At 40.1% G+C, this 13,014-nt stretch overlaps 1 protein-coding gene across 1 annotated transcript in view; it reads left to right on the plus strand.

The window, feature by feature from the left end:
- CSMD1 (CUB and Sushi multiple domains 1) overlaps window positions 1–13,014 on the plus strand; it is a 2,061,182-nt gene that overhangs the window by 1,435,927 nt on the left and 612,241 nt on the right. Inside the window, exon 10 of the mRNA XM_025393463.1 lies at window positions 1,030–1,151. Within this exon, the coding sequence (XP_025249248.1) occupies window positions 1,030–1,151 (122 nt within the window). The remainder of the gene's footprint in view (window positions 1–1,029; window positions 1,152–13,014) is intronic.

A 13,014-nucleotide genomic window follows, 5' to 3' on the forward strand; every position in this document is an offset into this window, starting at 1 on the left:
TTAAACCCAAGGAATGAAAAAATAAAGGATGGGCTATGATGAGGATTAATCCCTTCCTATGAAACATTTTTTTCAGTTTGTGTCATAGGATGTCTTAGGAAAATGAAGCAGAAGCTCTCTTACATTAATTTCTTCTTGTGAAATTAGTTTCTTCTGCTCCTTTCTGAAACCCAGTTTAAATTATTAACGTTAAAACCAGAGTCTATGCTGACATTATATTTCTAAACTATGTCTATTGATTTGAAAAAAAAAAACTCCTTTCATAAAGTGGAGGCCAATTAAATTATTTTTATATTCCAGACTAAGTTGTATATATTGAATTATGCAATTTCTATGCTTCGCTCAGTCTTTCATTTCAACTTTAAGATTTTTTTTTTATTTTTAAAGTCACCATTCATATTTTCTTTTTTTAAACTTTCAATAATGTTTTAAGTTCTTATTTGCATTGTGCTGTAAATAAATTGTTATAGTTTGTTGTAGAATAGAATCTAAAGGTCAAAAGTAACTTTGGAGATCATCTGCTCCAAAATCCTTTTTTAAAGTTGAAAAGATACCATTTATTGGCGGTCACACAGTGTAAGAGGTAGCTGAGATGGTAACTCTGGTTGAATTCCACTCGACGGTGCCTTTCCTTCTGTCTTACTGCAGTCGCCCACAATTGGGTGTGTATGGAGACTCTCTGAACAACAAGACGTACATGAAGACTCTCTCTGAGTCACAGTGGGATTTGAAATGGGCTACTTTGGTATTGACATTACCCATGGTGCTATCATCTGTTAGATCCTTTGGTGAGAGGAAAGGCCTTTGGAAAACATAAAGTGCCCCAGCATAACACTGCAGATACCAAACAAAAATACTGCCGGCCCAGCAGTCCACTCCCTGATTGGAGTCCATGCCCCAATTGGAGTCCATGCACCATGTTTTTACTGTGATTAGATAATAGCTAACTTGAAATTTCCCATAAATGTTATGTCTTTACCAAACTGACAAAATGTTCTAGAAGATAACCTTGTTTCTCTGCGTTTCCAGCTAGAACATGTGGATCCAATCTGCGTGGGCCCAGCGGTGTCATCACCTCCCCTAATTACCCAGTTCAGTATGAAGATAACGCACACTGTGTGTGGGTCATCACCACTGCCGACCCGGACAAGGTAAGGCTCCACCTCCAACCCCTATGGCTAATGCACACCACCCTCTGATAGGATCTGCTGTTGAAGCAAACAGCCCAGCAAAGGCCCTCCGTCCTTATACTTTACTGTTTGAATTTAAAAGTTCCGGCTGCATCCTGTGTCTAGATGCCACATTCGTTGCAAAGCAGCCTGAGATTCAGATACAGAGTGAGTATTCTCAGTGTGGTACCATTTGGTGGTTCTAGAGATGAAGTCTGTGTTCCTCCTTTATGTATCATAGCGCTTTCTCTTATGTCTTTTTCAACTCAAGTCTCATCCACTATATCACAAGCTTTCTTAAATACCCCAGTATTTTTGCATAGTATGACTAAGTGTTGGAAATGCTCCTACTATACTCAGACGCAAAAATACTGTCTTTTGGCCAAGCTTGGTGGCTCAAGCCAGTAATCCCAGCACTTTGGGAGGCCAAGGTGGGTGGATCACTTGAGGTCAGGAGTTCTAAAACCAGTCTGGCCAACATGGTGGAACCCCGTCTCTACTAAAAAATACAAACAAAAATTAGCTGGGCTGGGTGGTAGGCACCTGTCATCCCAGGTACTGGGAGGCTGAGGCAGGGGAATCGCTTGAACCCAGGAAACAGAGCTTGAAGTGGGCCAAGCTTGCGCCACTGCATTCCAGCCTGGGCAACAGAGCAAGACTCCATATCAAAAAAAAAAAAAAAAAAAAAGATACAAAACAATACTCTCTTTTGAATCATTTTCTACAGTTCATGTGTTTCTTCTCATAAACTATATACATTTTTTAAGAATTAAACCTCTGAGCGTGTTTTCCTATTTCTTATCTTGAATACTTTGTGTAAAATATATATTTCCTCCAGGGTAGTAAAAGAGGACAATGCTATGTTATTTCTCTGTAAGTTTGTGTACATAGTTTGCAATTATATTACTACATTTGAAATCTTAGGATAGAAATTGTAATCACAATCACGTTTCATTGGCTATCAAATGAATTTTTTTAACTTCTTTTAAGTTCACTATAGATGCTTGCCAGTAGGAAGAAAAAATAAGGTAGACATCTTCATATTGACTTGACTTAAAAAAAAAAACTGTCAGAAAACTATTATAGGTATGGATTTCACTTAAATTATGTAATATTAAAATAATTATATTTATAGTAATATTAAATTTACTGAACCCCACTATTTACCAATTATTGAGTTATTACCAACAGTTCCGTGTCTAAATGATTGTCTCTTCATTTTTACATTTTATTAAAATATCCATCTTATTTATATAGCTTCCTCTCAAAGCTGTTGAGTTCCCAGTTCTAAAAGAGAAGTGTTCTGATTTTAGATTCGGTAAAGTGTTCATCACAGATGCCTTTTGGTTTTGGTTGGCTTATTTTAGTTCTCAAATCTCAGTTATTATTTATGTAAAAATTCAAGCTTTAATGAGCAGAGCTGGGTAAAACTCCAGGGTACTGCAGGCTTTCGGAAACACTGAGGAATTTCTGGGCTGTCTTTGCTGTGACAGAAGCTTCCGAGTTTGACTCTGGTACTTCTCAGGATGCTAGAGCTGTGTGGTACCCTGGGACATCAACTATAGTGCTACATACCTTGTTTTTTCTATACGCTACTCAACGGTTTAGTTATTCAATTTTTTACCAAGAACCTACTATTTTTCAGTACTTGCAATCATCACTTTAGAAACCAGCTCTACCCCTCAGCAGTTGCATGAATTTGGGCAAGAGATATAGTAATAGCATTTACCTTAGAGAGTAGTTGTGAAAAATAAATCAATCCACATGTTGCATAAGTAAATGCAGTATCATTATTATAAGCTGCTAATACTGGTACTGCAACATAAACAAGCATAAGATAAATAGAAAAAAACACTTATTAACAATTCATTAACTATTTACTAAGCCATCTCATTCATTTGTCTAACAAAATGGAGAGTTATATTTCAATCTGAATTAAAATTATATACTATATGACTAGTGTATTGATAATTATGTTTACTAATTTCTGCCTTTACATACTTTTAAATAATTAGAATATTCTGTTTGGTCTCCAGAAAGTGAAATCATACAACATTGAGAAGTTAGAAAAGTTCTGAAAGTTAGATAGTAGAACTTTCCCGAGTAGAAGTAATAGTAGTACAGAAATAGTAGAACAATTGAGTTTGTTTGGGGGGTATATTAGGTGTTGATTTGAATTAAGAGTACATAGATGACATGCATATCCATAGAGACTCAAATAAAAGCAAATATTTTGTGTTAGAGGGATTGAGATGTGATCAAGACCAGAACTATCTGATGGGGACATTTTTAAAATACAGAATTATGTTACTTCTGCAATTTGAGAGGCAGAAGGAACTCTTCTTGGATTTTTTTTTTTTAAAGAAAATATAGCTAAAAGCAATTAATTAGATCAAATCAAGGGAATAGTTTAGTTAACCTGTATATGTTCCAGGTGGTTTTATAAGAATTGCATGAATCTATCACAAATTTTAAAAGTGTTTGAAAGTGGAGATTACATAAAATTAGAAACACAGCAATGAGTGGCTCTCCAGAAAGCTCCCTGCCTCTGCTGCCTGTGATGAGGCTGCACCAAGCCCCTCTCCTGCCCACCGCCCTGCTCTTAGCCCACTTCACAGTGGCAGAGCCTCAGCCCTGCCTCAACGACTCCCGGAGTCTCCTGCTTTCTGCCCCAGGCTCTGCACTCAGAGTTTGCAAAGCCTGCAGGAGTCCTCTCCTCATTTTGATACAGCCTCACCTGGACTGAGAGGGGCTCCCACCGCCCTTCCTGGCTGGAGGAGTGATCAAATGAGCCCCTCTAATGCGTCAGGCAGAAAACTCTGAGATGAATTTTCACAGCTCTGCAGCCATCCCTAGCAAGACGGAGCCAAATGCCTGCAGGGACACTGACTCCGTATCCCACTCACGGGTGGGATTTCTTTCCATCCCCTTCTTTCGCTTCTCTTGAAGTCAAATGCATGGGCTGCCGTCTAGCAAGGCTGGGCTTTAGGGGGATCCACGAGGAGACGAACTTGAACACGCAGTAACATCACTTCTTCCTGTAGCCCTTTCGGTGGAGAGGAAGGAAGTATACCCTAACAGCTTTTGAGAAAAATTGGCTAGCCAAAAGTAGAAAGCTGAAACTGGATCCTTTCCTTACTCCTTATACAAAAATTAATTCAAGATGGATTAGAGACTTAAATGTTAGACCTAACACCATAAAAACCCTAGAAGAAAACCTAGGTAGTACCATTCAGGACATAGGCATGGGCAAAGACTTCATGTCTAAAACACCAAAAGCAACGGCAACAAAAGCCAAAATTGACAAATGGGATCTAATTAAACTAAAGAGCTTCTGCACAGCAAAAGAAACTACCATCAGAGTGAACAGGCAACCTACAGAATGGGAGAAAATTTTGGCAATCTACTCATCTGACAAAGGGCTAATATCCAGAACCTACAAAGAACTCAAACAAATTTACAAGAAAGAAACAAACAACCCCATCAAAAAGTGGGCAAAGGATTTGAACAGACAGTTCTCAAAAGAAGACATTCGTACAGCCAACAGACACATGAAAAAATGCTCATCATCACTGGCCATCAGAGAAATGCAAATCAAAACCACAATGAGATACCATCTCACACCAGTTAGAATGGCAATTAGTAAAAAGTCAGGAAACAAAAGGTGCTGGAGAGGCTGTGGAGAAATAGGAACACTTTTACACTGTTGGTGGGATTGTAAAGTAGTTCAACCATTATGGAAAACAGTATGGCGATTCCTCAAGGATCTAGAACTAGAAGTACCATATGACCCAGCCATCCCATTACTGGGTATATACCCAAAGGATTATAAATCATGCTGCTATAAAGACACATGCACACGTATGTTTATTGCGGCACTATTCACAATAGCAAAGACTTGGAATCAACCCAAATGTCCATCAGTGACAGACTGGATTAAGAAAATGTGGCACATATACACCATGGAATACTATGCAGCCATAAAAAAGGTTGAGTTTGTGTCCTTCGTAGGGACATGGATGCAGCTGGAAACCATCATTCTCAGCAAACTATCGCAAGAACAGAAAACCAAACACCGCATGTTCTCACTCATAGGTGGGAACTGAACAATGAGATCACTCGGACTCGGGAAGGGGAACATCACACACCGGGGCCTATCATGGGGAGGGGGGAGGAATTGCATTGGGAGTTATACCTGATGTAAATGACGAGTTGATGGGTGCAGCACACCAACATGGCACAAGTATACATGTGTAACAAACCTGCACGTTATGCACATGTACCCTAGAACTTAAAGTATAATAATAATAATAATAATAATAATAATAATAATAATAGAAGGAGACATGAGAGGCAGAGTTTGGAATCCAATACAGTACTTCAGATGAAAGATGGTAAGGTCTGAAACAGAGCAGACGCCATGGGGTGGTGCAGGGAAATCACCCCAGACTTGTCTCAGATGGAGACTCAGCAAGACTGGAGACCTCCCAGCGCAGGGAGGGAGGAACACGGGACCCCGAGCATGGGGAGGAGGAACACGGGACCCCGAGCATGGGGAGGAGGAACACGGGACCCCGGGGCGTGGGGAGGAGGAACACGGGACCCCTAGGCATGGGGAGGAGGAACACGGGACCCCGGGGCATGGGGAGGAGGAACACAGGACGCCCTAGCATGGGGAGGAGGAACACGGGACCCCTAGCATGGGGAGGAGGAACACGGGACCCCGGGGCGTGGGGAGGGAGGAACACAGGACACCCTAGCATGGGGAGGAGGAACACAGGACGCCCTAGCATGGGGAGGAGGAACACGGGACCCCGGGGCGTGGGGAGGAGGAACACGGGACCCCGGGGCGTGGGGAGGAGGAACACGGGACCCCGGGGCGTGGGGAGGAGGAACACGGGACCCCGAGCATGGGGAGGGAGGAACATCGTATTCTCTCGGACCTTACACCCCTGCCGCCTTCCCCCTGCAGCGGCCTCCAGTAGGTGCCGTGGGTGTGGGAAACAGGAGAGAGGCAGATGACACCGTGGGTGAGAGGCAGAGCCTGAGGCAGGTGAACATTCCTGCTACTTTCGCAGAGGAGTCTTGGTAAATCTCTGCTGCCTTGAACAGTTACCAATAATGCCTCTACTGCATTCTCAAAATCTTTCCAGTTCAGACAGTGTATGTTCTCTATACCTTAACCAGGGAACAGACTTCAGGGACCAATTTCTTTATGTAGGAGAGGTGTGTGGCATTAGGCACAGGGATAGCCAGGTGCTTACTCTCCATCCAAGTCCATGGAATGGGCAGAGGCACAGTTAGAATTCACAGGTGTGTTGTTAGCCGAAGAAACCAGACATTAGGATGACAGCATGCAGAAAGCAGACCATAGTCCAAGAAGGTCTTGTTGATGGCGTTGTTTTTCTCTCAAAGTCAATTGGAGGTAAATTTTGCCTCAACTGTAGTGAGAATGATCTTCCACCCGTAAGTGCCATTACAGAGTTTTAAAAGACTGAAGTGTTTTGCCCTGGAGTGGAATACCCACGGTTTCCATGGGAAAACGCTGCCACCAAGCTAAGCCTTCAAGGGACTTGATTAACATCTTTCTGGTACTTTCAAAATTCATTTAAATCCAGATTACACATCAATAATCATAAATATTTTTATTCTATATGAAAGACGTGCCTACAGCACATTTTAGTTTATATATGATTTTCCTACACATACTAGAATAATTGAAATTCTATCTGAAAAGAAGCTTAGAGTTCCTATTGTTTAAACCTTTTACAACTTGACAGAGAGGAAGTCAAGATCCAGGAAAGTGAAACTTCCTGTCATCCCATTGCACTGTGAGAACGCTTTATTAGCTTGCTTGCTTTCCACCATAAATGAATGAAAGAGCAGGTTATTTGCTACCTCAATAGGATATTTTTGGCTGTAAGTAACAGGAGAGCCAACTGAAAACCACAAGTTTGGGGGTTACCGTATTTTACATAACAAAGGGGCAGAGTCAGGGAGCTTCCAGGTTGTATTCAGTAGCTCTGTGGTATCATTGCAGCTCAGGTGTTTGACATTTTTCCTGCCCCTTTGTTATGTAAACTAAGGTAACCCCCACACTTTTGGGGTTTACCTTAAACCCCACTCTCCAGAGCGGAGACAAAATCTCCCCTCAGTTCTCAAGACATCTGCAACCATCTGAGGCTTTAGTTCCAGATCGGGTCATGTGTAGTGGAATGAGGCATGTTTGGCTAGAGATGGAAGACATGTTTCCTAGAATTTGCCTTGCCAACTTCCTTCATATCCCATTGGGTCAAATGCCTGTGGTTCAGTTCCCACGCTGCCAAGGAAAGAAATATCTAGAAGCCAGGAAGAGGAGCCGATGGCTAGTGTGTGGTGATCAGTGGTGTCCATCACATCCAGGCAAGCCAGACGCCAAGGAAAGAGGTTGGAATTAACACTAGTATATCTTTTGTGTGTGATGTGATTCAAATCGCACTGTCTTCCTTTTACTTTAGTTTTATGGCTACCATCCATTAACACTCATGATGTATGTTCTTTCATTTTTTTAAAGTGGACTTTTAAACTTGTCCAAAACATAAAATGACCAATAATGAATTTAGGCAGCTTAGATTTATACAGTTCTCTTCTCTTCTTTTAGAAGTTTATTTTTTCTCTCTCATCTTTGTGCACACTTACACAGACGTTGTATATATTTTCTTGATTGTGAGGAGTTAACAATTAACACATTACATTTCAGTTATTTTGTGTTATATTGCTTCAGAAATTATTTGCCCTTTGTCATTTATCTCGGAGAAATGTTCAGAGAAGAAACAAGGTATTCCAGGTTGACATAACCGCACAACCAATACTCTTAGCAGAGCACCACTTAGACACCTGAAGGCATCTCAATTAAGCAGAATTACCATCCAAATTAAGCAGCAGCCATTGCCATTAAGTATAATTAGGCTTAATTTGATTCCTTGGGAGACATTCCAAGTAAGTGGGTTTCTCAATTAAGTGCACGTTGATGAAAGCGTATTACGTATTGAACATGAGAGAAAAGAACACTTACATAAAAGTTTCCAGGCAATGACTTCTTGCCAGAAGCATTGATGGAGCATTTTGGATGGGAGGAATTTGCACACTTCGGTTTGTATGTTTGACCTGGTCTGCAAACTTTAAGAAACAAGATAGGACAGAAAACTAAAGTCAGTTTCCAATGCCAATTATCCATTAGTCAATACATTCTTCTCTTTTTTTGAAACATTTAATCCTCTCTGATTCATACTCTTTCCTAGTCTTATTTCGACTTCGACTGTTGTATAACCAAGTGCCTTGGGTCAGTTTATCGCAAGTATTTATGTAAAACTCCTCATACAAAATAATTAATGGTGGAAGCTTAGTATCTCTCCTAGTAATGCACATGACATGGTATCGTGCTATATCATGTCAAAAGGAACATGAAATATCTATCATTAGAAAATCTAAAACTATTAGAGGAAACTAGCATCTTCTACACAGGAAATTATAAAATGAAAGGTCTCTCAAGAAGATTCCTTTAGTGGAGAAGCAGATTTTTAAACAACTGGAACTACTCATTCCAGGGTATTGTGGTAGAAAGTCAATGCAAAGTAATATAGTAATGTGATATTTCTAAATATGTTTTATTGTAGACACATTTTACAATCCAGCTATTTTCAGAACTCTTGACGAGTCCTGCAATCAGAATTCTTGAGAGAGTAATATATATTGTGAGATATGTGTTATAGTAATTAAGATAAAATTCTCTCAAAAGTTTATCCCTGGGGTCTTCATTGGAAAGCTTAAATATATCATGAAAGACCTGCCTTCTACTGACTGATTTTATAAAGTTTATCCCCAGGGTCTTCATTGGAAAGATTGAATATATCGTGGGAGACCTGCCTTCTACTAACTTCTTTTATGTATAAATGTATGCATGCATGCATATAATATATATATACATACGTAGATAAACACACCTGTATATACACACATACGCAATGTATCAGCTGGAATGAGAGGTGTGTGTTCTAAGTTCAAAATTTCTGTTATATAGCTCTCAGATACATATATGGATAAATAAATAGATATATACGCACACATTTTAAATACATTCTGTGGTGACATAATTTAAGCTACTGATTCTAATTTGAGCTTCTTGTTGAATACTTCTGTTGCTATTAAAGCTCATTAAAATCTTTGAGGATTTAAAAAATCTCAAAACATTAGTGCATCTTATTGGTTTGTTCCTTGTTTCATTTTCCTTTTTTTCCAGCTTTATTGATGTATAATTGACAAATAAAAACTGTATAGACTCAAGGAGTAGTATGCATGCATAATAAAATATTGCTCAGCTATAAAAAGGAAATCCTGCCATTGACAACAGCACACATGTATCTGACAGGTGTTCTGCTGAGTAAAACAAAACATGGGAAACTTCGATTAGGGAAATAAATACTTAAACCTCCAGAACATTGTTTTGTTTGGCAAGTGAATATCGCTACTATATAACCCTCAAAAACACTTTCACAGGAATTTTCAAGTATTTCATTATAAGTTTATGTTTTATTATATATTTATAATGGAAATTATAAGATTATTTTAAAATATATTAAGTAAATCAATACTCAGAAACACATGTAAGTCTAATAGTCGCTTCTGTCAGTGTCCACTTTCCAAGGCATCAGATGAGTTCCCACAAATGCCAGATGCTTGCACAGTCATTGATGGGTTTCCATCTCTGGCGTCCATGGCGGACCCGTCCTAAACATTGAGCACTCATGATGTGTGGGAGGAAGAAGGAGAGTAATGAGGCAGATTGATGAGGATAAGGAGTCCTACTCTATGAGGAGAAGGCAGGATCACTTAATACAGCAAAAAGTGACAGATACGCAGAGGATGTTTAAGAAGGGCAAGTAGCAGAGGGTGTGAGGGGAGCGGGGGGAGAGATTGCGGGGAAGTGGAGGAAGGGCTTACATTCCAGAAATGGGAGGAGGGGAAATAACCAGTCTTTTTGTACAGGTGCATTGCTTGGGAATATTGCCGGTAAATAAGGCTGAGAATGTGAGCTGATACCAGAGGATAGGTATTATAGGCATTTTCTTTCTTTCCTTCCCTTCCCTTCCCTTCCCTCTCCTCCTCCTTCCCCTTCCCTCCCCTCCCCCCTTCTCCTTCCCCCCCCTTCTCCTTCCCCCTCCCTCCCTTCCTTCCTTCCTTCTTTTGTTCTTTATTTACTTTTTATGTCTTCATGTATATATATATTTTTATTTTTGAAGCTTTTATTTTAGGTTAAGGGATACACTTGCAGGTTTGCTAAATAGGTAAATTTGTGCCATGGTGGTTTGTTGTACAGATTATTTGATTGCCCAGGTGTTAAGCCTAGTGCCCAACAGTTTTTTTTTCTGATCCTCTGCCTCCTCCCACCCTGGACCCTCCAGTTGTTCCTAGTGACTGTTGTTTCCCTCTTTGTGTCCATGTATTTTCATCATTTGGTGCCCACCTAGAAGTGAGAACATGCAGTATATTGTTTTCTGCTCCTGGGCTGGTTTGCTAAGAATACTGGCCTCCAGCTTCATCTATGCTCCTGCAAAGGACAAAATCTCATTCTTTTTGTATGGCTGCATAGTATTCCATGGTATACATGTACCACATTTTCTTTATCCAGTCTACCATCGATCAGCATTTAGCTTGACTTCATGTATTTGCTGTCATGAATAGTGCTGCAATGAACATACACCTGCATGTGTCTTTATGATAGAACAATTTATATTCCTCTGGGTGTGTACCCAATAATGGGATTGCTGAGTCACATGGAATTTCTGTCTTTACATCTCTGAGGAATCACCACACTGCCTTCCGCAAAGGTTGACCTAATTTGCACTCCCACCAACTGTGTATAAGCATTCCTTTTTCTCCTCAACCTCGCCAGCATCTGTTAAATTTTGACTTTTTAATAATAGCCATTCCAACTGGTGTGAGATGGTGGTTTTGATTTCCATTTCTCTAATGATCAGTGATGTTGACCTTTTCCTCATATGCTTCTTAGCTGAATGTATATCTCCTTTTGAAAAGTGTCTGTTCATATCTTTGCCCACTTTTTAATGGGTTTTTTTTTTCTTGAAAACCTAAGTTCTTTTTCAATAAACCTTCACGTCCTCTATGGACAAGGGAGATGGGGTGGGTTGGGTGTACCGGGACTGAGCACGCTCACAGCACACCAGGAGGGGCTGGTGGAGGTGCAGGAGGAGTGGTACAGGGGTCACTAGAGCCAGACCCCTCACTGCATCCTCTTCCTGCCACTGATAGTGTGTGGGATTTAGGGAAGCGAATGGATGGCTGTATATCCTGGGTCCATTTGTATTTCCTTTTGTGTTAACTCTATCCACCTTTAAGTTTTGTTGTGATGAATATATAATTGATTTAAAGCACCTAGAATGTTATCTGCCAAGTACTAAGTCCTCCATCTTCTTTTTATTCTTTTTCTCAGCTCTTCCTCCTCCTCATCCTCCTTTTTCCTATCCCCCTCCTCTTCCCTCTCCTCCTCCTGTTCCTTGTCTTCTCCCCACTTTCCTTTCTCCTCTCTTTGTTGTTCTCCTCCACTCCTTCTCCTTCTCTCCTCCATCTTTTCCCTCTCTTTCTTCTCCTCCTCCTTCTTTTTCTGCTTATTTTAAATGACTAGGGTCAGCAAATATAAACAGGGCCCTGTATGACAGGCAAATAGTTTAAGTTTTATTCTCAAAGGAAATGGGTTGTCAATGTATTATATTGATGAAAGGAATGGCATGAGAATGTGTATATATTGGGAAGATTGGTCTGCATCAGGATGGCACAAAACTGGAAGCAGGAAAATCCAGAGCCTTATTGTAACTATGAAAGATGATATGAAACAAAATCAGGATGCTGGCATGACATTTGGGGAGAAAAAAAAAATAGATTTGAGAGATGCCTCAGGGATACGTAATTAGTCACAGCAATTTGTGTGTTTCCACTACATCTTTCTTAATGAGCAACTTCTAATATCTAAAATAAAATAAGAAAAATTGCTTTAAACTTAATGCTTGCAAGAAAATCCTGATATGTTTATCAGATCTGTTTTTAGGGAAGGAGCTTTAACTTCTTTTATGATTCAACGGATTTTTTTCAGAACTTGAAGTAACAAATTCGGAGAGATGAAGAAGAGGCATTCATTTGCATTTGAAATATTTGAAGGTTAAGATAGAAATCTATGTTGTATATATTGGTGTAAGACATTTTGAAATGCAGTCGGAATAGATATGGTTCAGTAGACTTTTTATTTAATGAGGGGATTCACAGATTGGTAGAGAAGCAGAGATTAGACACACCACCCTTTCCCATAACACCGAAGGGAGCCTCACCCTCATTCAATCAGCCCTTTCCCAGTGCAAAGCCACAGTGGCTCTGCCTAACTGCCCTGTTCACTTTTCTCACATGCCACTGGGCAAATGAGGATGCCAGGCCAACTTGCATTGACAGATCCCTTAGTTCATCTTGGCTGTTATCATTAATCTATCTTTCTTTCTTTTCTTTCTCTCTTTTTTTTTTTTTTTTTTTTGCTAACCTGCACTATAGAGTTAAGTAGAGTCTTTATTTTTTTTCCCAACATTTATTTTAAGTTCGGGGTACAGGTGCAGGACGTGCAGGTTTGTGACATAGGTAAATGTGTGCCATGGTGGTCTGCTGCACAGATCTTCCCATCACCTAGGTATTCAGCCCAGCGTTTCTTAGCTATTCATCGTCAATCTTATGGTGTTGATTCATTATTGTGTCCTTGTCAACTCTCCAACATATTTATCTCTGTGTGTCAGCCATTTCATTGTTAATG

This window comes from Theropithecus gelada, chromosome 8 (assembly GCF_003255815.1).
Source record: "Theropithecus gelada isolate Dixy chromosome 8, Tgel_1.0, whole genome shotgun sequence".
Classification (NCBI taxonomy): domain Eukaryota; kingdom Metazoa; phylum Chordata; class Mammalia; order Primates; family Cercopithecidae; genus Theropithecus; species Theropithecus gelada.